This window comes from Spermophilus citellus (assembly GCF_964194105.1).
Source record: "Spermophilus citellus genome assembly, chromosome: 4".
In the NCBI taxonomy this organism is placed as follows: domain Eukaryota; kingdom Metazoa; phylum Chordata; class Mammalia; order Rodentia; family Sciuridae; genus Spermophilus; species Spermophilus citellus.
In genome coordinates this window covers 138,369,766-138,396,175 of record NC_138185.1, presented here as the reverse complement: position 1 = coordinate 138,396,175, position 26,410 = coordinate 138,369,766, and the positions used below count along the sequence as shown (strand labels likewise).

Below are 26,410 nucleotides of genomic sequence, written 5' to 3'. Positions count from 1 at the left end.
CTCCAAGCCAGTTAACCCTTCCTGATGGGTCTGGAGGTGCCTGGGAAGAGCCAGCCCCTGCCTGGCTGCAGTGAGGGGTGACCCTGGAGACTGATAGATTCTTTCCTCTTTCCAGAACAAGCAGCAAACCCTTTTCAGTGGGGGATCTCAGGGCTGTTGGACCACCTGGAAGAGGAGAGGTGGTGGGCCCCAGGGACTGGCATTGCTGCTCAGTGGAGTGGAGTGGGGGCAGCATCCACTCAGGAAGAGCTGGAGGAGCTGAGGGAAGCAGGAAGAGGTGGAGCCCTTTCCATATGTGAAGGGCTCTGGACTGGGAAGGAAGGAGGCCCAGGTGCAAGAGGTCCCTGGAAGTGAGGTGAAGGAGGACAGAAGAGGCTAAAAGGTCCCTTTGAGAGACAGGCAAGCTTTGTAGCCCCTGGTGTCTTGTATGCTGGTTTGCTGACCAGATTTAAAAACAACATGGAGAGAAAGCTGGGCCTAGGGGTAGATCAGTTGGCTGACATAGGAGGAACACCAAGTGCCTTTCACCAGCCAGTGTCCCCGAAACATAGCCCACTGAACCAAAGCCTCCTGGGGCAAAGGAGACAGCCACCCACATGGGAGGCTCTGAGGGTAGAGTTCCTCTGGTTGCTGAGCAGGCTGGGCAGGCTGGTTGGCTAGAGTGGGCTCTGTCTCCTCTCAAGTCAGGATTCCCACCCCTACGTTTGCATCCCAAGTAACACCCTCTTTTCCTCTTGCCCCAGGACCACTGGATCTTTACCTCCAGATGTCATAGAGAAGTCCACTTTTGCAAGCTTACCCTGCCCTTTCCCAAGATGAGCATGTGCCTTCTGTCACTTGCATCTCCTTCACTGTCACCAGGTATATTTCTCTTCTGACCCTGTTAGTCTCAAAGCTGGTCCCTTGTCAGGGATGAAGCAGCTATCAAGGTTAAAGGCTGGATTACTGATAGTTTCCCTCCTCTGCCTTGGCCTGTGGCATGGCTTAGCTCCAGTGAGTGGCCTCTGCTATTACCCTCTACCACCAATCTCTGAGATATAGGTGCTACCACAGGACATGGTGATAGACATGAGAAGGTGAATTTTATGTGGAGGGGAATAGGGCTGGCCTGTTATATGTGCTGGGAGAGTGGGTGCTGGAAATCTTTGTCCTGGGAGGCTCAGAAATAGGAGAAAACCTTTAGTGTTCTACTTTCATAGGTTTGAGGATTGTGCTTCTAAGGATAGGAGATGGAAGTAAGGGCAGTTGTCCTAGGAGAACCTGGACTTTTGAGAAGTTTCGTGCCACAGTTTTAATAGGCCCTTATTTTAAACATGCCCCCCAAACCCCTAATGCCATTTGGGTCCCCTTGACACTCTGGGAACAGATAGGAACTGTTTGGGGGGGATTTCTCAACCACAGTGGCTGGCTGCCCATTGTCTTAATCAGCCTGGGTGAGAGTTTGAGTCCCAAGGTCTAGGAAAGGCTGGAGGCTGGGCACTTCATAGTGCAGGAGCCTCTCAGGAGAAGCCCTTCAGCCACACTCCAGGGCTGGGTTTTTCCTGCTTCCCCAGGCAACTTCAGCACTCTGGGCACTTCTCTCTTCTCTGCCTAAGGCTTTCCTGGGCCCAGCCTTCCCAGATTGCTCCTACTGCTTGGGTGACTTGACACTGCCCTTTCTGCTGCTGCTCCTTTTACCTCCCAAAGTTCCCCTCCCCCGCCTGAATTGGGAATGAGGCTTTGTCAAGGGTGGACCCAGCATTTCTCAAGAACTTACTGGGTGCATATCCACTGCTTGTTGAAGTGAAGTCCAGCGTGGGCTCTGGTGTTACAAGGTGCCCAGGACACAGCCCCTTCCCGCACCTCACAGGGACATCCCGCTCCTCTGTCTGACCTCAGCCTGCTGTGCCCACCCATCCTGGTGACCCCTGGAGCGTGCTCAGGCTTGGAAAGGCACGTCTGTGGGTGTGAGAGACGAAGCCACAGCATCTGGTGACTAGAGGGAAGCCAGGTAAGTGCCTGCATTTGGTCCCATCCCGGCTTGGGGACGCGATGGAGGGAGTCCAGTCGCGCCTGTCAGGCTGCCCGCCCCCTTCCCCCTCCCTGGGAGAGCTCTGATGTTCCCCGCGGTGGTGGAAGAGGGTGTGTGGGTGTCAAGGACTCACAGACCGGGCTCTGCTGTCAGCTAGAAATGGATGAGGGTTCCACACTCGGTTTCTAAAGAGGGTGATTTGCGAGCTAGGGTAGCGGGGCTGGAGGTGAAGGGCAGAAAGAGGAAAAAGAGATGCGAGTGAGGGGTTACCGAGCCAGGACCGACCTTGCTTGAAAGGAAAGGAGACGTGGCAGGCAGGGAAGTCGGAAAGATGAGGCAAGGGCGGGAGGGGCTTCTCAGCAGTCGGGGCCCTTTCGCTGGAGTCTGGGGCCCTTTCTGCAGGAAAGGGGGTTGGTTCTCATTTGATTTTCGGCCGGTCTTCCCGAAGCTTTGCCCTAGGGGCAGCAGCCTCCGATGAGGGTGGGGTGTTTCTCCGCCCGCAGTTTTCTCCAGTGGGGGCTGGAGACGGGATAATTAGTAAGAGGGATGTGGAGGGGTTACGGTCGGACTGGGGGTGCGCGAGATAAGATTTCTCAGGATGGGGGGCTGCAGCTGGGGGTTTGGGGTTCCAGGGTCAGGTCACTATGGGAAACGGGTTCAGGCTCTGGAGAAGAAGAGAAAAATCCAAGAAATCGGCAAAGAAAATCACCCCCCGCCACCACCCTTGGCACCGTACCCCTCCCCCCAGGCCCCACCACTCCCCGCACCGCCTCCCCCGGTCGCCTCGTGCTGCCCCCTGCGTTGGGACGACCGACCCACGGTTCTGATTGGTCGGAGACCGGGAGGGGGAGCCGAGGGCCGGATTGGCTGGCGGGGCCAGCGCAGGGCGGGGCGGCTGATTGGCGGAGCTGGCCGAGGGGAGCGCCGCTGATTGGCTGGGGACGAGGAAGCAGGAAGGAGGGCGGCGGAGGCTCCGCTCTCGGGGAGTTTGTGGGGGAACCGCGAGCGGCGTAGCGGATCCCGGAGCCCGGCCCCCGCCGCCAGCCCGTCCGGCTGCCTGCCCCGCCCGTCCGGCCTCCGCCGTCCGCCCGCCCCGGCCAGGCGCGCCCGCCCCCCCGACGGCCCCGCCCGGCCGCGGCCCCCGCTCCGCCCGCTCGGCCCCGGCCCCCAGGAGGAGGCGCTGACGCAGCAGCGTGGAGCCCGGGAATTGAGCGCCCCCGGGGGGTTCCAGCCGCCGGATTCTAGCCCGGCCGGGGCCTGCGGGCGCCCAGAACCGCGCCGTCCGCGCCGCCCGTTCTGGTGAGCTAGGGGCCGGGGTCGAGGAGGGGGAAGGGGCGAGCGGGCGGGAGCGAGCGAGCGAGGTAGGCGGACAAGCGAGGGGGAGAGGACCGGCCGCCCGTCAGCGCGCCCCACCGAGCGCGCCGCGCCGCCGCCCCCGCCAGCCCGGGAAGGGACGGACGGACGGACGACGCGAAGCAGGTGCGGCCGCCAGCCCGCTTGCGCCACCTCCCTCCCCTGGTCCGGAGCCGCGGTCCCGCCATCGGGGAGCGCGGCGCGCTTCGAGGTGACAGCCCCTGGGGGCCGCCCGCCTCGCAGGCCGGGGGCGGGGTGGGTGGTGGCCGCAGGGTGGCAGCTCGGCCGTTCGCTGGCGGCGCGGGCGTCCCGGACTGCGGAGGGCGGGAGGAGGACGCCGGTCGTTTGCTTGCCGCGGCGGAGCCGGCTGCCTGGGTGTGCGCGGGCGGCGAGGCCCCCGCCGCGCCCCCTCCCCCATCGCGGTCCCCGAGGCAAGGGGCCGCGGCCGGGGGCGGCGCCGCGGGATCACCCGCTCAGGGTGGGGGGCGCCCTCCCGCGCTGGGAGCTGACCGGTTATTGCTGGAGGGGGGGCAGAGAATGGGGGCTCTGCTGGGCGGGGGGGTGTAGGGTAGACCCGATCCGATCCGGCTGGAAGGAAGGGAGGCGCCGAAGACGGAAGGGGACCGGTTCGAATAGCGAGTGTGGGCCGCTGGAGGCCCGGCGGGGACCGTGCGGGGCGGCGGCCGAGTCCGAGGTGGGGCGGGGGGAATCGAAGTTGTCAGACCGCCTCCAAGTGACAGCGGGACCCTGTGCTCGCGGCCCAGCCTGGCCGTGCCCTGCCCGACCCGCCGCCTCTCCTCTGGGGCCGGGGGCCGGGTCAGGTCGGGCCCGAGGGGCCCGCTCGGCAGTAAAGCGCCGGACAAAGGCGGCGCCCGAGCGGGCGCAGGTAGTGGCGTCGGGGAGGGGAGCATGTCCAGGGCATCCACCCCGAGGGGCAGGCGACACGACCGGATTCTGCCCCAGGGACTGCGGGGGCCAGGGCTCCCGCCTGGAGGAGCTGTGGCATTGACTTTAGTCTCCGGCCTCTGATCTCCTCGAGGCTCTGGGAAGAGTGGGGTCGACTTGGCCAAGACGGAGGGGCAGGGGTGGGAGTGTGTGCCCCGAGCGCCCTGGCCGGTGGCGACCCAGCTTGGGGGACACCCAGATGACAGTCCGATGAATCGCTCTAGAACCTGTCAGCTATGAAGAATTTTCAGCTAGCCAAGTATACCCGGGCATACTCTATGGGCAGAGGTTTAACTCCACCTGGGATGTCTCTCAGTTGCCCATTTGTCGGCAGTTTTAAGAGCTCAGAAGCCTAGTTGGATTGGGACTGGAACTAGTACACCGGTGATCCCTTCACAACTGCCTTTAGCACTTTTCTTTAGCTAAGAAGGCACCCACTTAAGGAAATGAGAAGCTGAGCTTATAAATCGAGGCAGAAATTTAAAGATGAAATAAAATAAGGTTTTTGTTTCTTTGAGCTACCTGAAACATTCCCTGTCTTTCCACAAAAAGGAGAAAAAGGCCTCGGAGGGATACCACAGTCCTTGGCCAGTTGGAGGACACTTGGGAACCACTGGCTTGAGCTGTGTCTCTAACCCCACCAGTGAGCAGCTAGGCTGAATGCTATTTATTCCTTTTTTAAAAACCTACTAAGAGCTCATGTGACCCCACACCTAAAGGTTTGGGGATTTGGGATTGCAGTGACAGGGAGACTCAGGCTGTTTACATCCTGCACTTTGAGAATGTGTTCAGAGTTATACCTCAGTGGGGCTAGTTAGGAACACACCTGGAGTTGGCTGTAAGCACAAACTGAGAAAGCTATTTGTCAGCTATGCCAGAGGGGTAGGAGGGCATGAAGTTAATTCATGACTACCCCATCCTCCCCACAGGAGGGTCTAAACCCTAGTCTGGGCAGAGTTGATACTTGTGGGAAAGGGAGACTAAAGTTTGTCCAGAGAGACCTTAATTGTGTGTCTAAAACCCAGAGAAGGCTGAAGAATCTCAACTCCTATGTGCCTTCTGTAGGGCTGTCTGTTTTTTTTTGTTTTGTTTTGTTTTGTTTTGTTTTGGTAGCAGTTTGGGGTGCGCTGTTTGGCTGCTGAAATGTGAAGGGAAGTTGCCAAAATAGAATAGCATTTCCCTCATTAATAGGGCACTTACCTGGTAAAAGACTCAGGCCAATCAGATCCATGCTTAGGAGGGCTGGCTCTGGGAAGTTGAACCAGCAATGAGGTTCTCTTTTTAATATCTTACTCCCTTTTTTCCTTTCTGTATCCTGACTGTCCTCATGTCAGGCCTTTTGTTGTCAGGGCCTCCTTTTCTCTCCTGCTTCCTTTGGCTCTTCTGATCCAGTCTGTACACAGCTACCAGATCATTCTTCCTAAAGCATCCCTTTCTTAAGTCATTTCATTACCTACAAAATTGCCATGACTCTCCTTTTCCTGCAGTCTGATCCTAAACATTATTCTTAAAACTCTTCCCTAACTATGCCCTGCACTTTTCATTCCTCTACCTTTGTTCCTGCAGCTCCCACCCTCTCCTTTCCTCTCACTTGTCTGTAGTCTTGCTTTTCTCAGGCCAAAGTAGTCATCTGCCTCAGAGCTCAGAAGATTTTCTAACATGGTATCTTCTTGAGTAGTTTTATCGGTTGAAAATTTATTAAGGATAGGAATAATTTGAATATTGAACCTTTCTGTGTATGTGTGTGCATATTCCAGTGTTTCTCATAGGATGCTGTGCACATAGTTTTTGTTGAATGAATAAGTGCAGTTGGCTGCTGAGTTGGGAACAGAAGGGAAACCTTCCCTCCACTTTGTCAAGAAATGTTCAATATGGAGTCCTGGGGGGGGGGGGGTTCTGATCTTTTCTGTGAAAGGAAAATAGATAGGGCATGTATAGGTGGCTCTAGAGTGGGAAATTTATCTTTTTCTGGTATTTCTGCTAGTGAAGAGTCAGTCCTGTGGATTGCTCACATGACACCATATAGACATGAATTGGAAAAGAGCTGTAATCCTGTTTTCCTCCAACCCCAACAGATAGTTCTCTGTAACCCAGCTTTGCTGTTCTTATGCAATTTTCCTTGTTGTCCAGGCTAAACGAATCCATATGTTTTATCTCTTCTCAATCCGGGTGTAAATGAGGAAAAAATACAATTTTGAGAGCAGAAAAGAAAAGTAACCTTGGCTGTGGCTCAGGGATAGGACTTCTAGGGTTCATTTTGTAGGAGGTGTTTGGGGGATCATCACTAATGTTGGAGGCATGATCAACCCCACCTTATACCTATCAGAAAGGAAAGCTCTGGTCCCAGCTCTCTCAGCTCTCTCTCAGAATTTGTGTTCACCATCAACTTTGGTGGACCATAGAGGAAATGGAAAAAAGGTCTGGTGACTTGTTTGAGATTAAACGGTGAAAAAACATTCTTCATCCATCCCTTCCCCCCCCCCATCTCCTTTTTTTGCTCCAGTTTGATGATGAGTGGACCAGCATTTCCTTTCTAAGTGAGAAGGCCACCCCTCACAGTTGCCATGACAATGCAGACCCACTCCCTGTCAATTAATTTAAAAAAAAAAAAAAAATCCTACCACTTTACTCTCCTTCCACTGTAGCAGGAGAAAACTTACTTCAGAAGGCCTCTCCTGGGCATTCTCCTCATCTGCTCATGCTATTTTGTGTTTTCTAGATCATGGTCCTTCCTCTCTTCATGGGGATTGTCTGAGTTTCTTCACCCTGAGCAAATTGTGCCCCTCTTGGAGCACTTATGTCCAGAAGGAGAGAAAATTCTTGTTCAGTTATTCATCAGCAATGCAAATTAAAAAAACAGCAAGAACCCTCTTCTCTCTTTTCCATTTGAGTTTGAAAAAGTGTCCCATACCTTCTCTGATAATCAGAGGTATGAGTTGGGGAGCATTTGCTATCCATTAAGGAAATTTCAGTAGACCTGGAAGGAATTCAACCTCCCAGTATACATACTTCAAATTGGAGTTCTGTGGGGATTTGCAAATAATTTATTTTCATTTCTCACCAACTCTCTGTCCTAGCATCCAAGAGGACTTATGTGTGTTCACTTTATATGTTCTTATTCCTCTTGGCCCTGCTTTAGCAACATCTGGCCTCAGTACCCTACCACAAGGTGAATTGTTCAGGGGGAAAAAAAAGAAAGAAAGAAAAAAAAAACTTAAGGAAAAAGGAATCTCTGGAGTTGAGAAGTAGCCTGTGTTGAACTAAGGCTGCCAGCCGAAGCTGCTGGATTTATGGAGCATTATATGAACAGCCTGGACATTAAAGGGCCTTCTTTTTATGAATGGGTTGTGAAGAATGTAAATAAAGCAGCATCTCTCAATGGGGAAGCATTTTACATAAGCAGTATTACCCCTGCCCAAGTATTTATGGGAATTTGCTAGCATAGTCTGGCAAAGATCACTTCCTTTGTGAACTTGACATTGTGCTGGGGACCTTGGAGAGACAAGGAGATTGTGCTTTGGTTCTGAGAGCAACCCTAGCACTCCTGTTCTGCAGGTCTTCTGGCCTTGACTTGATGGGTCAGCTAAAGGTTGAAGTGCCTTTTAATGCTGAAGAAATGGAAAATACCATGTGTAGTTAAGATGCACAAAGATTGAAAGCATAGACACTTGATGTGCCTGTAGCCCGCACTTTTACAACTCCTTAGACCTCCCCAGGACAGGGCATGGGGAGGTCCTGGATGAGAAATCCTGCCTAATTTTATGGGAAGTATCTAACTGGAGTAAAATAGACTGGTTTGAATTTCAGCTCCTTCATGGTTCCCAAGCCCACTTCTTGGTATTGCCACTGATGAGCAGTAAAATGACTAAAAGGGAGATGGAGGAACAGAGCAGCAGTGGGCTGCAGACAACCTATTCAGGCCAGTTAGCTTCAGGCTCTCCATACCACCAAGTACTTTCCTGCCCTTGGGTTCCAGTGGGGGCTGTGGGTTCTTGCCCCAGGTGACAGTCCAAAAACAGGACTGTGGGTTTGGCAAGCAGGCCTCAGGCCGCTATCATATCCAGGCCTTGGTGTTGTGTCCTGGGAGGTGCTCATGAGATTCTACTTTCCCCAATGGAATATATATGCAAGGATGGTTATTCACCCAATTCAGTGTCCTACACACTAAAATAGCATTGTCCTTGAGATCCTACAGGCCTGATCTATCAGGGTTTGTGTCTCAGCCTGTAATTTGGAACTTGTTCTAAGGAACTGCGACCAAGTTATCTAATGAAAAAACAAGTGACTTCTTAGCCAGGCAGGGACTTGTGTCTAATTCTTCTTGTCCCAATTCCTTTCCCAGTAGGTTGGGGAGGGGAGATGTTTGACCCCCCATGGGTAAGGGGATTGGATCTGGTGTCTTTCTGCCTTTCTTCTGACCCCAAAGATCTCACAGACTCTCTGCCTCCATCCAGTTCATTACTCCTGCAGAGGAGAGGGATGACCCATACTTAGATCCTTTCCAACTGTAGCTACTTGACTAAAGTTTGGGGTAACTTCATTGTTAATTTCATTCCCATGTGGTTTAGAAGTGAATTCTTGGTTTTCAGAGGATCTTTGTAGGAATCATGGGAAAGTTATCATTAGGATGCCACTTTATGCCAAGAGATCTGACAAGTGTGCTAGAATAAAGGATGGAGTCATGCTTCGTCTATGGTCAGGGTTGGCTGGGCCCTCCTTGGTAGTGAGAAGTGTCCCCTGCTTTGTGCCTGCAGGGACTCACAGTTTGGACAGAATGTAGAAAAAAATTATAAAAATGGTGAAATGGTTACAAGAAGTGATCTTTAGAATAAATTCAAAGTATTGGGATTTATTTGTCCCAAAGAGGTAGCTCAAGTGCAGTGACTGTGTCTCTCTGCATATTAAAGTGGCTGTCTAGAGTATGATGACCAGGTTTTACTCTTCATTGCAGTCCGAGCTGGAGGAAGAGGATTTCATCTGGAACAGGAGACATGTATAGATTCTTGGGGAAGTTTATAGACTCATATCTTTGGAGCCATTACTGCTTTTTAGGACATTAAATTGGCTTGTTTCAAAAGTGCATATAAGACTTCATTGGGAACTTTGAGCAAACTTTTCTGTAGAAACAATTTTTAAAATTATATTTCTGTTTCCCACAGATGATTTATGTAAATAGAGTTACACCTTCAATTTCTTCTTGCTGAAAACTCAGGAAAAATTAATAATATCCTTATAATGGCAATAATTAAAGCAAAAGAGAGAAAAAAAAGTTGAATGTGCAAGTTATCTTGAATGTTGGTCAGCCATAAAGCAGCTATCCTGTGAGGCTCTAGATACAGATAGCAAGTGGGAATGTGGGCTTTGGGACAGACACCTACCTGGATGTCCCACTTTGCCTTCCTTCACCACAGCAGTTGTGGCAAGTTCTTTTAATTCTTTGTACCTGTTTATCTTTGACCAGAGGACAAACTGGTAAAAACTACTGAGATGGTAAAAAACTACTATGTCATGGGCTGTAGTGAGCATAGATGAAGTGTTTTGGTGTGTGTGTGGGGGGAGCAGTACTAGGGATTGAACCCAGGGCCTCAGCACTTGCTAGGCAAGCACTTCACCACTGAGCTACATCCCTACCATAGATGAGATGGTGAATGTGGTGTGCTGAGGGTGGTGCTGGGTACATAGCAAGTACCTAACAAGTTAGTTGTCCAGTTACAACAGACTGTTCTGCACAGTTAGGGGACAGACTTGGGACTGACAGCACTAACTCTGGTTCTTTGTTGCCGATTTTCCCTTCACATATGTAACATTCTTTGTCTAGACACAAGTGTGTCTAGCACTATACTTACTCATTTAATGGTTTAGGGTAACAAGTGGAGTATTTTCCTGAGTAACTGGGCAAGTTAGGAGAAAGAAAAGGATGGGAGTGAAAGAAAGTTTTGCTGTGTAAATAAGAACTATCCAAAGTAACCCTATTAGATTAGGTAACCCTCATGGATTAAGTTGAAGAGGAACAGTGGACTCCTGGGATGGGGGTTAGAGGACTCTTGTCTTGGACTCCCAAGTAGTACCATTATTCTAGTTTAGAAATGTTATACAGGTTGAGCATCTCTGATGCAAACATTTTGAAATTCTCAGGTGGTGCTCAAAACTTTTAGATTTGGAAGTATTTCAGAGTGTAGGTTTTCAGATTAGGGATGCTCAAGTGGTCTATGCACATATTAAAAAAACCCAAAAAACTCAGGACTGGAGTTGTGGCTCAGTGGCATAGTGCTTGTTAAATATGTGTGAGGCATTGGGTTCAATTCTCAGCACTGCATATAAAGAATAAAATAAAGATTCATCAATATCTAAAAATATATTTTTTTAAAAACCCAAAAATCTGAAGAACTTGTAGTTCTAAGCATTTTGGATAAGGAATCAACCTGGTAGGCAGCCTGATCTTCATCCGTGCAATAAGTTCTTATTAAGCCTGTGGATGGGATTTAGTGGTAAGGAGGGCAGAACTTATCTGTCTTCAGAGTTTGCATCCCGTTGTAGGTGGCACTAGTAAATTAAGTAAGAGGTAATCTGTTAGGTCACCTCACTTTGGTGGGGTCTGCCTTGTGATTTGCTCCTGCTAGTAAAGTGCTGGGAAAGCCTGATCTTGGATCTTGTTTTTCATGTTTGACTCATTTAGGAGGTTAGCGTTCTGTTGGGAAGATCTGGGGGAGAGCCCCCATCTTGAGCTGGGCAGCCAGTTTTTCTGTTTAGGAGTCTCAGCAAGCCATCTTAGAAAACTAAATTTTTGGTTCCTGGAGTGTCCTAGTGATTGTAGGCTTTATTGTTTTTTTTTTTTTTTTTTTTTTTTCTTTTCCACTAGGGATTGAATCCAGGGCCTCACACATGCTAGGTAAGTGTTTTGCCACAGAGTCACATCCCCAGCACTGTCCTGGTAGTTGAATCAACACATATCTTCTTGCTGCTAGGCAAGTACATAGAACAAGTTGGTGAGTTGTTGGCAGGTTTTTGAAGGATGGTGTATTGGTGTATTGGTAGCATGAGGTTTCCTCCTGTTTTGCTGAGGCCATGATGCTGAGCCTTGGGGTACCCTATTCCCATTCCTGATTTTGTGTGTGTGTGTGTGTGTGTGTGTGTGTGTGGTGTGTGGTACGGTACTGGAGATTGAACTCAGGCACACTCAACCATTGAGCCACATCCCCAGCCCTATTTTGTATTTTGTTTAGAAACAAGGTCTCACTGAGTTGTGTAGTGCCTCGCTGTTGCTTGAGGCTGGCTTTGAATTCACGATCCTCCTGTCTCAGCCTCCCGAGCCACTGGGATTACAGGCCTGCGCGTTACTGTGCCTGGCTGCATTTCTGTTTTATTTCTCCCATACTGTTTTCTGCTCAGAGCAAATGGGTCCTGCCCCAGGCAAGGATTTGCTTCCGACCCAGCCTGGGCAGTGTGGCATCTGGGTGGAAGAGTCTGAAGGAGCCTTAGCCTGGAGTTCCTTTTCCCTCATTTTAGAATAATCCTCTGTGGAGTCCACAGGGGTGAGTGAGGCTAGGAAAAGCTGCAATTCATCTGCTGCTGCAAGACTTTAGCCTTTGTCTGTTTCCCCTTCCTCTGTCCTGCTGGGCTTTTGTCCCACAGTCCACCTGGCTTGAGGTAGGCCCTCAGTAAACATTTGAATGAAGTCCCAGTGCAGATGTTCCCCCTGCAAAACTCTTTCATCAAGCTCTGAACCCTCCATCACAGCCTTGTCATACTTCTTGCCCTATCTTCTACAAGCCTATGCTCCAGTTTCTCGGTCTTTTTTTTTTTTTTTAACCCTTATCCTGGTACATGTAGGGGAAGGGGAAAAAGAAATTGAGCACCTACTGTATACTAGGCACTCTGCACACATTCTGATTTAGCTTAATCATCACAACAATCTTGCTGAGTGGACAAGAAAACCAAGGCTCAGAGTCCAATCCCTTGACCAAGGTGAGTGGCTTCTAATCCATTGTGGGTCTCACGTCTGTTGTGGAGGCCAGCAAATGTTGGCTGAATGAGCAAAGGTCACAAGAGGTGCTGGGTCTTGGGTATGAGTTGTGGATGCTCTGGCTTAGCTGAGCTAGCGCCTGCAGATATAGTCAACCTCATGATCACAGGAGCTGTACACTGGGAAGAGATAGGGGAAGGTAGATTGCCTGAGGTAGGGACTTAGAAAAGAAAATTCCTGAAGACTAGTTTGTATTACACATGATTTACCTTCCAATTTGTCAGAGTTTCTTAAAGTGGAACCCTGGTATGACTAAAATACCAGTGTTCTCTGTCTACTGCCCTGGCTGATCTGTGTTATATAACAATGTGTAGATTGAAGAGGTACCCTCTTGTCTCTACCTATGGGAAGGGACCCTGACTCAAGACTAGGGCATTGGCAGTTCATAACCCTGTGAGAAGAGTCTGTCAACTCTGCTCTTATTACCTTCCTAAACTTTGCTTTCTCACATACAATGAGGGATCCGTAGCCTAAGTTAGAACTCCCACTCCCCAGTGGGATCGGTTGCCTTTATGATTACAGGATTGGAAATGTCTGGCTTTAGCTCTGGATCAAGAAGTAAATGGAGGTTCTGTACGTTTGGGTACAACCCTGAGCCTCTGTGTCTGGGCTCCCTTGCTGGGCTTGTCAAGAGTGTACAGGAGTAGCCAGAGCACAGACCTATCCTTTATGGGCTAGGGCTGAACCTTGCCTGCTTGGCTGCTCTTGCCTCTCTGGGCTTCCACTATGACATGTGAGGAGCAGGTAGTCTGACAGACCATAAATAGGATTGGTGCCTTCAGGCGTTGGGGGGTAAGCCCTGCTCCTTAGATGGTCACCAGACCTGAAGGCATTCAAAAACAAGCCTGTGCAGGCTGGGAGTATAGCTTATTATTGAGTGCACTTCCCTAGCATGTGGGAGACCCTGGGTTCAATACCTAAGGCCAGGCCAGTTCCCTTTGATTGTACATTATGCTTCCTGACCAGGTTTTTCTAGGATCCAGCTTGGTTACAGGGTGAATTGAGGGCCTGCAGCAATGGTGAATAGATACCAAGGAGGTGGGGCTGGTGGACAAGGTCACTGCTTTCAGGAGCTCTGAAATGCTGAAACTGGGCACTTCCACTGAAGCCTTAGATGCTGGAGCAGGCAGAAACATACCCTCTAACACCAAGCTGGGTCTGGCCTTGTCCTTGCTCTCTGAGGAATTCACCTTCAGAGTGAGCTGTAGTTCAGGGTCTGCTCCTGCCCATCTTCTGTGTTGTAAGTGGAGCCCCCCACACTTCACTCCATTCTGGCTCTGCAAGGAAAAGGAAGCAGTGTTGCCATCTTACTTCAGGTTGGATACTTGAGTGTTCCTGTTGGAATAAGTAGCAGAGCAGATTTCAGGTGCAGGCTGGGTTTTTGAGTTTTAGCAGCACAAGGGACTGTTTTCCTTGTTGAAACTGCCCTGGGCTCCTGCTGGCTCCAGCTCTCTGCTAGCCTCCTGCACAGTGATTGACCATCCTCATTACCATCCTGAAGTAAGATTGGTGTGTTTCCATTTTAGATGAGGAATCTGAAGTTCAGAGAAGTAAACTAAGTTGATCATGAAGGGAAGAGCAAGGATTTATTTTTATGTTTATATTTTTACCATGCTGGGGATGAATCCCAGAGCCTTACCATACTAGGCAAGCACTCTACCACTGAGCCACACTTCCAGCCCTAGAGCCAGCATTTAAATCCAGGTCTGTCTACCTCACAGCTTTGGTGCTTTCTGCTTTTTACTTTGAAGAGACTCAAGGGCTACCAACACCTTTACTGGCTATATTATAAGAACAGCAGCTTCAGCTCTGTTTTCCATAAAGTAATATCAACTAAATTTAAATGAAAAGGAGTGCCTATCTTTGTGCTCTTGCTGCTTTTCTTTTTTGATAGAAGATTCAAGAAACTTGGTATGTCTGACAAGTGTTACTCCTTTCACAGTAGGAGAGGTTATACCAAGAGTGAATGTGAAGGAGGGCAATGCTTAATTCAGCCCAGTTGGCTTCAGCTCTAATTGGAATGAAGTTGCTGGGGCAGTACCCTTCCTGGTCTCACAAAGGTGACATCTGATCTGTTCTTAATCAAGAACACTCCCTCTCCATTAAAAATAAAGCAGAATTTTAAGTGTGGTAGGTAAGAACCCCAGTCCTGAGACCCTGAAAATGGTGTTGCTAAGTGTAGCCCAGAGCCAGGTATATAAGGGAAGAGCAAGGGCCAAGGCTGATGACCTCGTCCTTCTTATACAGCCTCTGCTTGTGAGAGTGATCTGCGCTGTGACCATTAGGCATCCACCCTCCCCTCAGCAGTGCTTCAGACCTCTGGCCTCCCTTGCCCGAGCCTTCATTCAGTTAGACACACAGCTTCTTCCATATGTCTACCTGCGTTGGTAGTAGTGGTGTGTGTGGTGCTGCTGCAGCTTGAGAACAAGAAACAGGACATCTCACCTGTTCTGCATCTGTGGGGATGACTTCTAAAACTAGTGTACCTCAGGTAGAGATGGCCTGTTTGTTGACTTTCAAGTACATTTGTGGGGATTCTGGATTCAACCTGTGGTTCTCTGGATTTGGGACCTGGAGACTGACTAACCAACCACTATTCTTCATAGCAGCTGTTCAGAACCAAAGACAGACTGGTTTTCTCCAGTGAGAGCTTGCTTAATACCATTTAGGTGAGAGGTGATATACCCTGGGGAGTCCCTCCTAGGAACTTTCCTCAAAGGGGCCTGGATTACCTGTGCCTGGGTGAAAGGGTGGAAGACAGTGCTAAGGGAACTCAGTGTATCTTGTCCAAGCTGCGTCTGGCCTTGTCCATTGGCAGTGATAGAAAATTCCTGGGTCATCTAGTAGAAGTATTCTGGGCAGCAGGAGGATTCATAGGACTGGAATAGGATCTGATCTTACTGCTTTCCTGGGATCTTCTTCCCCCATCAAGCCCAAGTGAGCCATTACCTACAGGTTAGAGGGGCCCTGACAGGTCCAGAGCCCCTCCACCCAGCCCCACCTCAGGGAAAAGCTGCACCTGAGATTCTCATAGGCACATCAAAGCATGACTCCTATTCGCCCTCCTCTTCTTCTCTTTCCTGGTGTTGGAGTACAGCAGAGACCCCAGCCTCTCCTCAGGATAGTGACTTCGCCTGCCTGAGGCACCACATGAAAGTTAGGAGTTGTTTTGCAATATGCTTTGATGGCCATGGCTGTTTTCACCCATGACTGCATGCTGAGCAGTCAGATTCAGAGGAGGCTAGCAGGAGGCTCCTGTGCTTGATTTGGAAATGGGACTTTCACCCTGTGATTTAGAGGCTTCCCAGATGTCTGTCCCCTGGGGTGTCCCTCAGGGACTGGAGCATTGAATGGGAGATTAAAGAGCAATGTTCTCTACAGGGAACACTTCTTAGGGGACAGGCTCTTGAAAGTGGATAATGGAAAATAGATAATGGGCACTGTCTCTTCTTCCCACCTTTCCCTGCTCGGGACCTTTTGTGTGCTGAGAGGAAGCCTTTGACAGGGGACAGGTATTCCTGGACCTGGTGATCATATACCCAGCAAACTGCTGAGGAACAGGCCAGTCATTTCTCCCCTGCTAAGAGTTCTTCCTCAAGCCTGGCCTGTACTGACTGACTCTCTTTCCCACACACCCACTCCTTGCTCTGTATTTGATGTCCATGTCCTCAAAGGCCACAGGCCCAGGTGACCTCAGCCTTATCCCCCAGCCATTTTCAGGTTCAGCCTGTTTGGAAATAGGACCTGTTGAAGGGCTTTAGCCGCTGCTCCACTGCCAGTTCTGTTCACTCGACCTCCATCTTTAGGCCCCTTGCAGGTAAAGAGGCTGGACCTCAGCTTTCCTTGAAAATAAGATCTGCTGCTGCTGCTTCTGCTTGCTTGCTCCTCACCTCCAGCACAGGGTGTCCTGATTTTAAAAAAGGCCCCTGGGTCTTAAGCAACCGGGGTGCTTTTGAGAGTGAAAGGAGGCATTGCTAATAAGTATGCTGAGTGGTCAAGGGCAGGGCTTACCCTGATCTGATGACAGGAAAGAGTCTTATTGAGTGTAGCAAATGCTGGGGATTTTTAGGAGCTTGCTCTTTCTATGCCTCAGGAATGAATGAATTTGCCTTCTGTGACTCTTTCTTGCCTGGGGCCCAGTCTCTGGACAGTGGTAGGTCCCCACACATGGCCAGAGCAAAACATGGTACTCTGTCTCTTCTTTCCAGTTTTCCAAGTCCTCTCTCAGGGGTGAAGGTTGTCCACACTGCTTTCAGTCAGGTTTTCCTCAATTAGTGCAACATGTCTCTGGAGAGAAGATGCCCCCACCATTGGCCCAAGGCTACTGAAGTGAGGTGGAAGTGGGAAGGACTGGGGAGTCCCCAGGCTTGGAACTTTCAGGGTTAAATCCTGGCCCAGCAGGGACTGCTCCCAGCTCTGTTAGTGTGAATAACAATAGCAATGGGGAGACTAAGCTGAAAAGCCCAGGCCTGCTGGGTGGGGAGGGGTCAAGGGGTGCCTGGGGGTGGGGGAAGCATTGTCTGGCACCTCACTTGGCAGCCTCTGTGCTTTGGATTGGAGAGTAAATAGGAAGTGAACAACAGTAGGCTCTGACCACCAGCCCCCAGCCCCCTGCAGTTCTGACCACCAGCCCCCACCCCCCTGCAGTTCTGCATTGCCTCATTTGTACAAGCTGCCCCTGGCCTTTTTTACTCTGAACTGGGGCTCAGGTTGCCCCAAGTCTATGTCCAGGGGTGTTTTGCCAAGCTAAGCTAAGTTATGGGATCTTCCCTGGTTGTGGGCATCTCTCAGGAGCCCTGAGATTTTACCTCCCCCCTCCTGCCTGCTATCTGGCAGATTGCCTACCAAGAGGGAGAACCAAGGGACAGGGCAAGACTATAGGGCAGCCCCACTTTGTCTCCTGTGTTAATTCTTCTCCTCAAGGAGTGTGCTGATCCTAGCGTTGATGATACCCTTCCTCTGTCAGTGGCACTCTTTGGGCTGCCCTTCTCTGGAATCTGAACTGAAATGGTTCTGGCTTCTAGGACTGGCTGAGACCTCCCTAGTCACGGGCTCCTCAAAGTTAGGCCTCACCCTTCTTAAGGCTTTTCTAGCAAGATCCAATTATGGTATTCCTGGTTTATGACAGAATCCTCAGGGCCTGGACTTGGCCTCCTCTACACTATAGCTCAGCAGGAAGAATCCCTCACTATTGGAGTTGGAGGAGGGGCAGGTAATGCTTTGGTAATAATTTGAAGGAATAGATGGGCTCCTACCACCTGACCCCCTATCCTGCAGTGTGTAATTAGTGCGAGGAGAGCAGATAGAGAGGTCGACTTTTTGCTTCTGTTTCATCCTGTCCCCTGGCTCTGGGGTCTTGGTGTTCCTTGGGCTCTTCAGGGCCTTAGTTCATAGGGAACCTAAACTGAAAGTATAATGGGAAAAACCAGTCCTTGCACAGATATTGTTTGCTTGTTCCCACTGGATCTTTGTACACTGGAGGTGGGGAGCAGGTTCTAGGAAAATCCAGGTTGGAGACAGAGTAGGGGTGGGACAGATTACCACAGGTGAATCTGGATGGGCTGCAGTGGGAGAGAAAGCAGGGCAGGCCAGGGCAGGCTCCTCTCATTGCCTGCCTTATGTCCTGCAGGTTGGAGGGACTCCATGACACACACTCGAAGGAAGTCCCTTCCTGTGCTGAGTTCAGGCCCCACTGGGCACCAGGAGCCCCTGCAGATGGAAAACAACAGTATGGAACAAGGGGCTGAGGGTGCAGAGCCAGGCATGCCTGAGAGTCCTGGGCACCTCACAGGACGCCGCAAGAACTACCCACTGCGTAAGCGCTCATTGGTTCCTGAGAAGCCCAAGGCCTGCAAAGTGCTGCTGACTCGCCTAGAAAATGTGGCTGGTCCACGAAGTGCAGATGAGGCTGATGATCTGCCCCCTGACTTGCCCAAGGCCCCCAGTCCTGCCCCATCCAGTGAGGACCCTGGTCTTGCCCAACCCCGCAAGAGACGTCTGGCCTCCCTCAATGCAGAGGCCCTCAATAACCTACTGTTGGAGCGAGAAGACACCAGCAGCCTGGCGGGCACCCGCCGCAGTCGAGGGGGAGACCCCCACCGTAGCCGGGACCGTGACCGGGCCACTGGGAGCTGGTCCTCCTCCAAGAAGAGGCCTAGGCTGGGAGACCTAGGAGAGGGAAGTCCAGACTTATCCCCAGAGCCAGCACCAGATGAAAGTACCCGCAGAGATGGAGATCCAGCTCCCAAGAGACTGGCTAGCCTGAATGCAGCCGCTTTCCTAAAGTTGAGCCAGGAGCGGGAGCTACCCCTTCGACCTCCTCGTGCCCATGCAGAAGCAGATGGGCGTTCCACTGAGCCCCTGGCACCCAAGGTCCTACGGCCAAAGTGGGCCAAGGTCAATGGCAAGAACTATCCCAAACCCCGGCAGGGGCCCAGCTCGGGGGATCCTGTAGGCCCACCAGGCTGGCAGGGACGCCCTGATGAGCCATGGCCATCTGCCACTCCTCGTGGGCCGTCTGCACAGCCTCCTTATCAGCCCCTTAGCAAGGCTCTGGAGAGCCCCTTGGGGCTGCGCTCCCACCTGCCTCTGCTGATGGGTGGTCAGGCTGCCCTGAAGCCGGAACCTGGGCGCCCAGGCGAGGAATCACCTGCCCCCAAGCAGGAACTACATCAGCCCTCTTTCCCTGCACCTCAGCTGTCACCCCTGCCAATGCCTGGCAACCCCGCTGACTATAATGGCCTGTGTGGAGGACCTGAGCTCACTGCACTAGGCAGCTTCTACCTGTACTGTGGCCAGGATGGACTGCAGTGTGGGAGCTACTCTGCCTGCCCCATGCTCCCTGAAGGCAAGCTCTCTCCAGTGGCTTCCCCTAGTGAGGGGCTTCTCTTGGCCCCTAGCTCAATGCCCTCAGGCACCCCTTTCCAGCACCCTCCCTGGAGCTCATCTCGATACTGCTCCAGCGAGGACACTGGAGTGAATGGCTACAGCGTTTGTGGAGTGTTGCCCCTGTCTCTTACCCACATTGGCACTACCTGTGGTGGCTGCCCCTACAAAATGCCTTTTGCAGCAGGTAAGCCCTTTGGGAGGCGGGATATGCTAGGCACTCTCTAGGATATGCCATCCCAGGAGGCTGAGCTGTGGTTCCAGGCAGGGGCTTCTTTGGGTCTAATTACTACCTAGAAGGCAGAAAGCTTTGAAAAAGGAGGACTCACCTAGTCTGCCCCAAGCCTAGGAGCATTCCCATGAAAAGAACCCCATATTTAGCTCTTGTGGCCTACTCTGTCCAGGCTGTTAATGGAGGTATCTTGGCCTGACAGCATTACAGTGGTGGAGGGTATAGAAGGACCTGTTCTCCTTCCTTTTTGGGATTTCTATTCTTAGACCCTTAGGTATTAAAATTAGGGTTTACCTATTCCCAGGTCTTTTCCCCCCACCTCTCCTTGAGGAAAGTTAGAATTATTTTCTTGGAGTTCAGACCATCTGTACACTGGCCAAGTCCAGCAATCATGGTAAAGTTAGTGGGTTCCAGGTTCGGGAGGAATTGGTGCTAGCTATGGTAAGACAGCTTTGTCCTGGCCATACAGACCTTGAAAGAGAAGAGGTGCCCAGACATGGCATCACCTAGCTAGATGTGGATGGGATAGGCACATCCCAAGAATAGACTAGCAGAGTTTCCCTGGCATGGTTATAGTGTTATCAGGGCCAAAATTTTGGTGTCTGCCTTCCTAGCAAGACCCAAGTGCCTTAGAAGTTCATGCCCCAGCTAATGAGACACCCCAGGCTAGTGGGGGGTATTATCATCTGCCTCCAGGCTGCCTCTTCACTTCCTGGGTGGAACTGAAGTGACCTAGAGCCATCCTGATCAGCCAGGCTGCCCAGCTGGTGGGAGGTGAGGGCTGGACCTTCTTAGAGCTCTCCTCTCCCCCCATGCCCCTTCTTGCAGGGGTCTATAAAACAACTTTATAGACCACTTGGCTCTGGCCAGACTGGTTGTGTCAGGTTCTAGCATGAGTTGGAGTGCTAAGAAATGAAAGAAGCCTGCTTGGGCTTTTTCATCTCTTTCATGCCATTCCTCAAGTCTAGACCCTTACCCTTCACCCTAATAACAAGACCTCCAGTAAACATACACACACTGCCATTCTAAATGTTTTACATATAGGAATTCTCATGACATATAATTGGGCAGAGATTCTGGAGCCAGACTGCCCAGAGTTAAATGTTCTCCTCCACATTCTTTTCCGTGACCATGGGATAAGTTAGTAGTTACTCTGTTTCCTTAAATGTAAAGTGGGAGTAATAGTACCTATTATAGGATTGTTGCAATGCTAATACATTGATAAGAAAAACAGAAAATGCTTTATGATATTTATAACTACTGCTAACATTGTACTGAGGGGCAGAGTGACTTGCCTGAGGTCACATGACTGGTTAAGTGGCAGGTGTGGGACTCATATCCCAGCCTGACTGACTCCAGAATTGCTGCTCTTGAGCACTGTGGAGCCCTATAGAGAATCTCAAGCCAGAGCCAATGAAGCCATTTCTGCTCCTTCTCCTTCCAGCTTGAGGGGAAATGGGAATGTCTGTTGGCCATTCTATAAGGTCAAGAAACCCCCTTTTCCTTTGAGCAGTCACTCTGATGAGCACCCTGTAAAGAGTTCAATCCCCACCTGCCACCTCAGTGGTCTTTGGGTACACACTTAGAAACTAAGACAGGAGCTCCAAAGCAGATAAGGGGTTACAGCTTGCTATTACCTGCCCTAATCCACTCTCTCCTTCTTCTAGAAGGCTGCAGGTCCCTGGGCCAGCTGGAATTTCCTCTCCCAGAAGCTGGCCACCCAGCCTCACCTGCCCACCCGCTTCTAGGATGCCCTGTGCCCAGTGTGCCACCTGCAGCAGAGCCTGTTCCCCATCTTCAGACACCCACATCGGAACCCCAAACAGTGGCCCGTGCGTGCCCTCAAAGCGCCAAGCCTCCTAGTGGTTCCAAGTCAGGTCTGCGCACAGGTTCTGGTTGCAGGCACACTGTGAGGAGCAAGGCTGCCCGAAGGCCCAGCCACCCCAAGCAGCCTCGTGCCCAGCGCCCACGCCCTCGGCGCCGCCGCCGCCGCCGCACTAATGGCTGGGTGCCTGTTGGGGCTGCCTGTGAGAAAGCTGTGTATGTCTTGGTGAGTGCCAACTGTTAGCTGATGGGGTAAGAGAGGCTGATGGGATACAAGACCTGCAGTGAGATGGTCTAGCAATTCTGACAGGTGACGAGGGGCTCTAGTTCACTTACACCTCAGGAACCAATCGTGCTGCTCTGCCCATTTCCCCAGCCTCTACCAATCCTGCATCACAGGCATTGGGGAGGTTGGGAGATGCAGTCTGGCATAGCAGTGGTTGGTACGGCCATCTGGGTATCTTTACGTCTTTTCCCTGCTTGCTCTGTCCCTTCTGTCCTGGACTGTAAGATGGAAGATTTTCTGGAGACTTTTGGGATAAGTATGTAAAGGAGAAGTTTGGATGGTCAAGGGAAATTAGTGATACAAGAACATTTGAGATAGTGAAAAGAATGTCATCCAAAATGTATTGGGCAGTTGTTAAATTTGGTGCCAGGATTGAGCTAAGTATTTTGTATGTGTTATTCCTTTTAATCCTTACCGCTATCCTATGTGGCATATACTTCATGGTTCTCTAATTATCTCCATTTTATAGATGAGGAAATGTAGTCTTAGTAATAGATTAAAACAATCTAGTACCACCACTTAAAATGATGGTTTAAGGATTTACATTCAGATTGTGCCATGCTGGAGGTCTTGCAGAGAGACCCAGCTGTGGGAGGGTCTGAACAGCCCCAAAGGCTTCAGTCTACTTTCCCACCCCTGTTCTGTTGTTTCTGCCCCTCTCTAGGCATGGGAATTCCCCATCCTCATTCTGTCCCTGAAAATCAACTCAGAAGCACTCTGTGCAAACACAATTTGCCTATCCTAAGGAAATTGTAGAGAGGATGTCATTCTCTCCCTTCTTCCATCCTTACTCTCAAGTGTTGCCCTGAAAGCCTGTTTGTGTCATTGGTTTGTTGCCTAGGATGAGCCGGAACCAGCCATCCGAAAGAGCTATCAGGCGGTAGAACGACATGGAGAGACAATCCGGGTCCGGGATACTGTCCTCCTCAAGTCAGGTCCAAGAAAGACGTCTACACCATATGTGGCCAAGATCTCTGCCCTCTGGGAGAACCCAGAGTCAGGTACCCCTCCCTCAGGCTAGGGACCCAAGGGGCAGCTGCCCTTATTACCAGCACTGTAGGCACCCAGTCAACCCTTACCTAGAGTTTGGCCTGCCAGAAATCTCCCCCATTCCTGGCATAGAGTCTGACTATCATTCAGCTGGGGTCTGTCTGCTGCCCAGGCTGCAGCAACCTTGTGACTTGAGTTGGATCAGTGTGTTAAATTGGCCAGCAACCAGAGCCTGGGCACCTGTCTCCCTGCCTCACCTGTCAGTGCCTTCTCTCCCTTCTCCCTCCATACCCAACAGTATTCCAGGCCACTGAATGCTTGGCCTGGGGGACACTGGTGGCTGGAGCCTGAAGGATTTGGACCAGGCATTAAGACTGGATAAAACTCTAGGGTAGGCAGGCAGTCTTCTGCCTATCTATGTAATCAGGATTACCAACTCCAGCCATGACCTCTTCTGCTGTTCCCCCAGGAGAACTGATGATGAGCCTCCTGTGGTATTACAGACCTGAGCACTTACAAGGAGGTCGCAGCCCTAGCATGCACGAGGTGAGCTGACTGGCAGGGGTGTGGGGATGGTGAGGTGGCAGAGTGAGAGGTTGTCAAACCATTGAGACATAGTTTGGGAAGGCTGGCTGTGAGCAACCAAGTGTCAGCTTACCACCTTGGACTCTAGAGAACCTGGGGAAGACCTGGAGTTTTTAGCTTGTTCCCAACACTGTTGTAATTCATGTTTCAGGGGAATAACAGAAAGGGAGTCTTCAAGGAAAGGGGGTGCCAAAATGGGAACAGGGAAATGGGTCCTGGCAACAGGAAAGGTGAGGTGAAGCTGCACAGCATCCCTAGTATCACCTGCATTATGAGAGATAGGAGGCAAGACTCTTTCCACCACCGCCTTGGTCTCCAGAAAACCTCTATGGAGAGAGATGATTTGAAGCTGGGGATTTGTATAGGCTCACCTTTATTTCCTTTCCCTTTGTATGGTACTTAACTACTAAGCCACATCTGCAGCTCTTTTTATTTCTTTATTTTGAGATAGAGTCTTGCTAAGTTGCTTTAGGGACTCACTAAGTTGTTGAGGCTGGCCTTGAACTTCAGTCCTCCTTGCAGAATTTTTCATCAAACTGAAAAGATAGGGACCAATTTCACTTTCCTCCTCTGGGCATGGGATGGGTGGTCAGGGATCAATATGTCAGTGACAGGGACTGTCAGGACTTCTGAGTAGGATAAAACTTAGAAGGAATACAGGAGGAATGCCTAGGAGTGGTAGGTAAGGTATACTTAGACTGAATTTTCAGGGAAGCCCCCTGCCTTACTGCAGTCCATTTAGGTCAACAGTCCCAACAAAGGGATAATGCCTGCCTTGATCCTGGAGTTAGGTGCTTTCTTTCTTTTTTTTCTTCTTCTTTTTTTTAATTTTAGTTGTAGGTGTACACAATAACCTTTATTTTATTTTTATGTGGTGCTGAGGATCAAACCCAGAGCCTCACATGTGCTAGGCGAGCACTTTACCACTGAACCACAATTCCAGCCCCTGGAGTTAGGTGCTTTCCAACCTTGATAACCAATCTCCCCTTGTCTCCCTTTGAGCCTTTGCAGAATGAAGTTTTTGCATCGCGACATCAGGACCAGAACAGTGTAGCCTGCATTGAGGAGAAATGCTATGTGCTGACCTTTGCTGAGTACTGCAGGTGGGTGGTGCCCTGTACTCTCTGGTTGGCCTCTCCCTTCAGACTTCCCAGGGCTATTTGGGTGGCTGGATGGAGTCCCCAAGGAGATTGCATTCTTTTCTGAGCCCAATCTCACTTACTGGGCCTAATCTCCCAGAACTTTCTTCCTTACAACCTGCCTCCACCATCTGATTTTTTTAGAAGATATAAAAGTTCTTGCCCCATTGAGGTAAAGCGATTGGAGCAGAGGTGTGGGGTGTCAGCACTGCTCTACAGTTGACAGGAGATTGGGAGGGAGGCCCTGACAGGTGTGGCTCCCCAGCAATAAAGAAGATGAACCAGCAGTGGCAAAGTGAGCACAGTTCTCAGGATAGGGGTGGAGGCAGCACCACCCGTTGGCAGGCAGGAAGAGCCTGTCCTGGCTCTCTCTGGACAGGGTGGGGAAGGAATTGGTCTTCTTTGAAAGTGGCTGTGGTAAAGATAGCAAATGGTCTATAACTGCAGATTCTGTGCCATGGCCAAGCGACGAGGCGAGGGTCTCCCCAGCCGAAAGACAGCACTGGTGCCCCCGTCTGCAGACTACTCCACCCCACCACACCGCACAGTGCCGGAGGACACGGACCCTGAGCTGGTGTTCCTTTGCCGCCATGTCTATGACTTCCGCCATGGCCGCATCCTCAAGAACCCCCAGTAGCCTCCTTGTGCTCATACTGGGGCTGCCCATGAGCAAGTGGGGCTCAGGGCAGGGAGCACTGCTTGAAGCACAGCACTTGGTTAAGGGGACACAGGGGCCTCTGATTCTCTTTGGTGGGGGGAGGGCAGGGGCCCCTCTGGGTTCTGGGCCCCATGGGAGGGAAGGGAATGCCAGGGTATAAGAAAAGCATCAGAGCCCTCATCAAGCCCTCATCTTGGCCCAGGTACCTGTCTGTGGTCCCTTGGGTGAAGACTCACAAAGAAGCAGTCTTCCCTGAGGCTGGGCCAAACCTGAGGGACCCAGGCCAAGTAGGGGTTGGGGCAAGGAGAAGGTGTAAGATCCTTTGGGAACCAGGCCCAGCAGGCCCTTCTGTAGCCTCCCCTGGGCCCTCCAAGGGGGAGCAGGAGCCAGCTTTACCTCACCCACTGTGATCCGCTTCTTCCCCATCCGCCTGGGACCAGGCTCTAGATTCTAGCACAGCTCTGAGTTTGTTCTTTTGAGACATAAAGAGCCAGAGTCTGGCTTCCAGAGCATTGACTTCCTCTTCCTAGACTCGGGGCCTTTCCCTGGCTTTCCTCCTTTGCCCCTGCAGTAGCCACTGGTGCTGGGACAAGCTGACCCAGCCCTTGCATTCATGGGTGTGGTCCACTTGTGGGAGTCAGCCTCCTGTCCCCCTCCCTTTGAGACCACCCAGTGGGTCTGGATTCCCAGAAAGTTAACTAATCAATGTGGGGCTTGTCATGTCTGGGAGGGTGGATGGGTGCTGGAAGAGGGTGGGGGGCAGGGGGCAAGGAAAATTGCTACCTGATTTATTGAAGATTTTTCCTCTTGCCTTACACTTGGAGGTTCTGGGAAACCTCTTGCAGAACTTCACACATGACTCTTCAAGCCACACCCACCTGAAATCAAACCAAAGGAGTGCTGTGGCTCCCCTCGCCCTGCCACCCCTTTACCCTAGTCTTTTTGTAGATTGCACTAATTTACATCCCAGCGAGAATCAACACTGTATCAGTCCACAGACCTGCTGAGCTGCAGCCACTTACCTAGGAGCTAAGAACTTGCATTTTCAGTTTGTTCCTATTGCCCAGAGGCCCTGTTCTCACTCATGCTGCTCCCTAGAGTAGATTGATTAGGAGGCTCAGCTCCCTGTGGTCCTTGCCTGGACTAGGCCAGACCCTGACAACTGGGCTCTCTTGAGGGGGCTGGAGACCCAGTTACTTACTATTTGTACCAAAGAGGAGCACGGTGAGGAGAGGGAATGAGGTGCAGTGTGGCGTGGGCCTGGTGCTGGCAACCTGCTGGCTGAGCACTTCCATGAGGGCAAGGCAGATGACCCTGGGTCCTCTCTCAGGAAGTGGCAGATACAGGCCCAGCAAGCCTAGGAGGTGGCAATGGGTGAGGACAAATGTGACAGGTGCTGCAGAGGGAGGTGGAAGTGCATTCTGAGGGCACCCTTCGCAACCCCTGTGGGCCCTGTCCTGATCTTAGAAGACAGGTCCT

At 51.1% G+C, this 26,410-nt stretch overlaps 1 protein-coding gene across 6 annotated transcripts; it reads left to right on the top strand.

The window, feature by feature from the left end:
- The first annotated feature begins 1,874 nt into the window (after positions 1–1,874).
- On the top strand, positions 1,875–25,902 carry BAHD1 (bromo adjacent homology domain containing 1). 6 transcript variants are annotated; one of them, XM_081290413.1, is made up of 7 exons: positions 1,875–1,990; positions 17,962–19,404; positions 21,117–21,499; positions 22,401–22,560; positions 23,019–23,095; positions 24,137–24,237; positions 24,721–25,902. In XM_081290413.1, the coding sequence occupies exons 2-7, from the start codon at positions 17,976–17,978 to the stop codon at positions 24,908–24,910; spliced, it is 2,340 nt and encodes a 779-aa protein (XP_081146539.1). In that variant the 5' UTR covers positions 1,875–1,990; positions 17,962–17,975; the 3' UTR covers positions 24,911–25,902. The 6 variants fall into 6 exon arrangements, with proteins under 6 accessions (XP_081146539.1, XP_081146540.1, XP_081146541.1 ...); XM_081290414.1 differs by lacking the exon at positions 1,875–1,990 and adding an exon at positions 2,947–3,310 and having other exon boundaries at positions 21,120–21,499; XM_081290415.1 differs by lacking the exon at positions 1,875–1,990 and adding an exon at positions 2,947–3,310 and having other exon boundaries at positions 24,146–24,237.
- Positions 25,903–26,410: the final 508 nt, after the last annotated feature.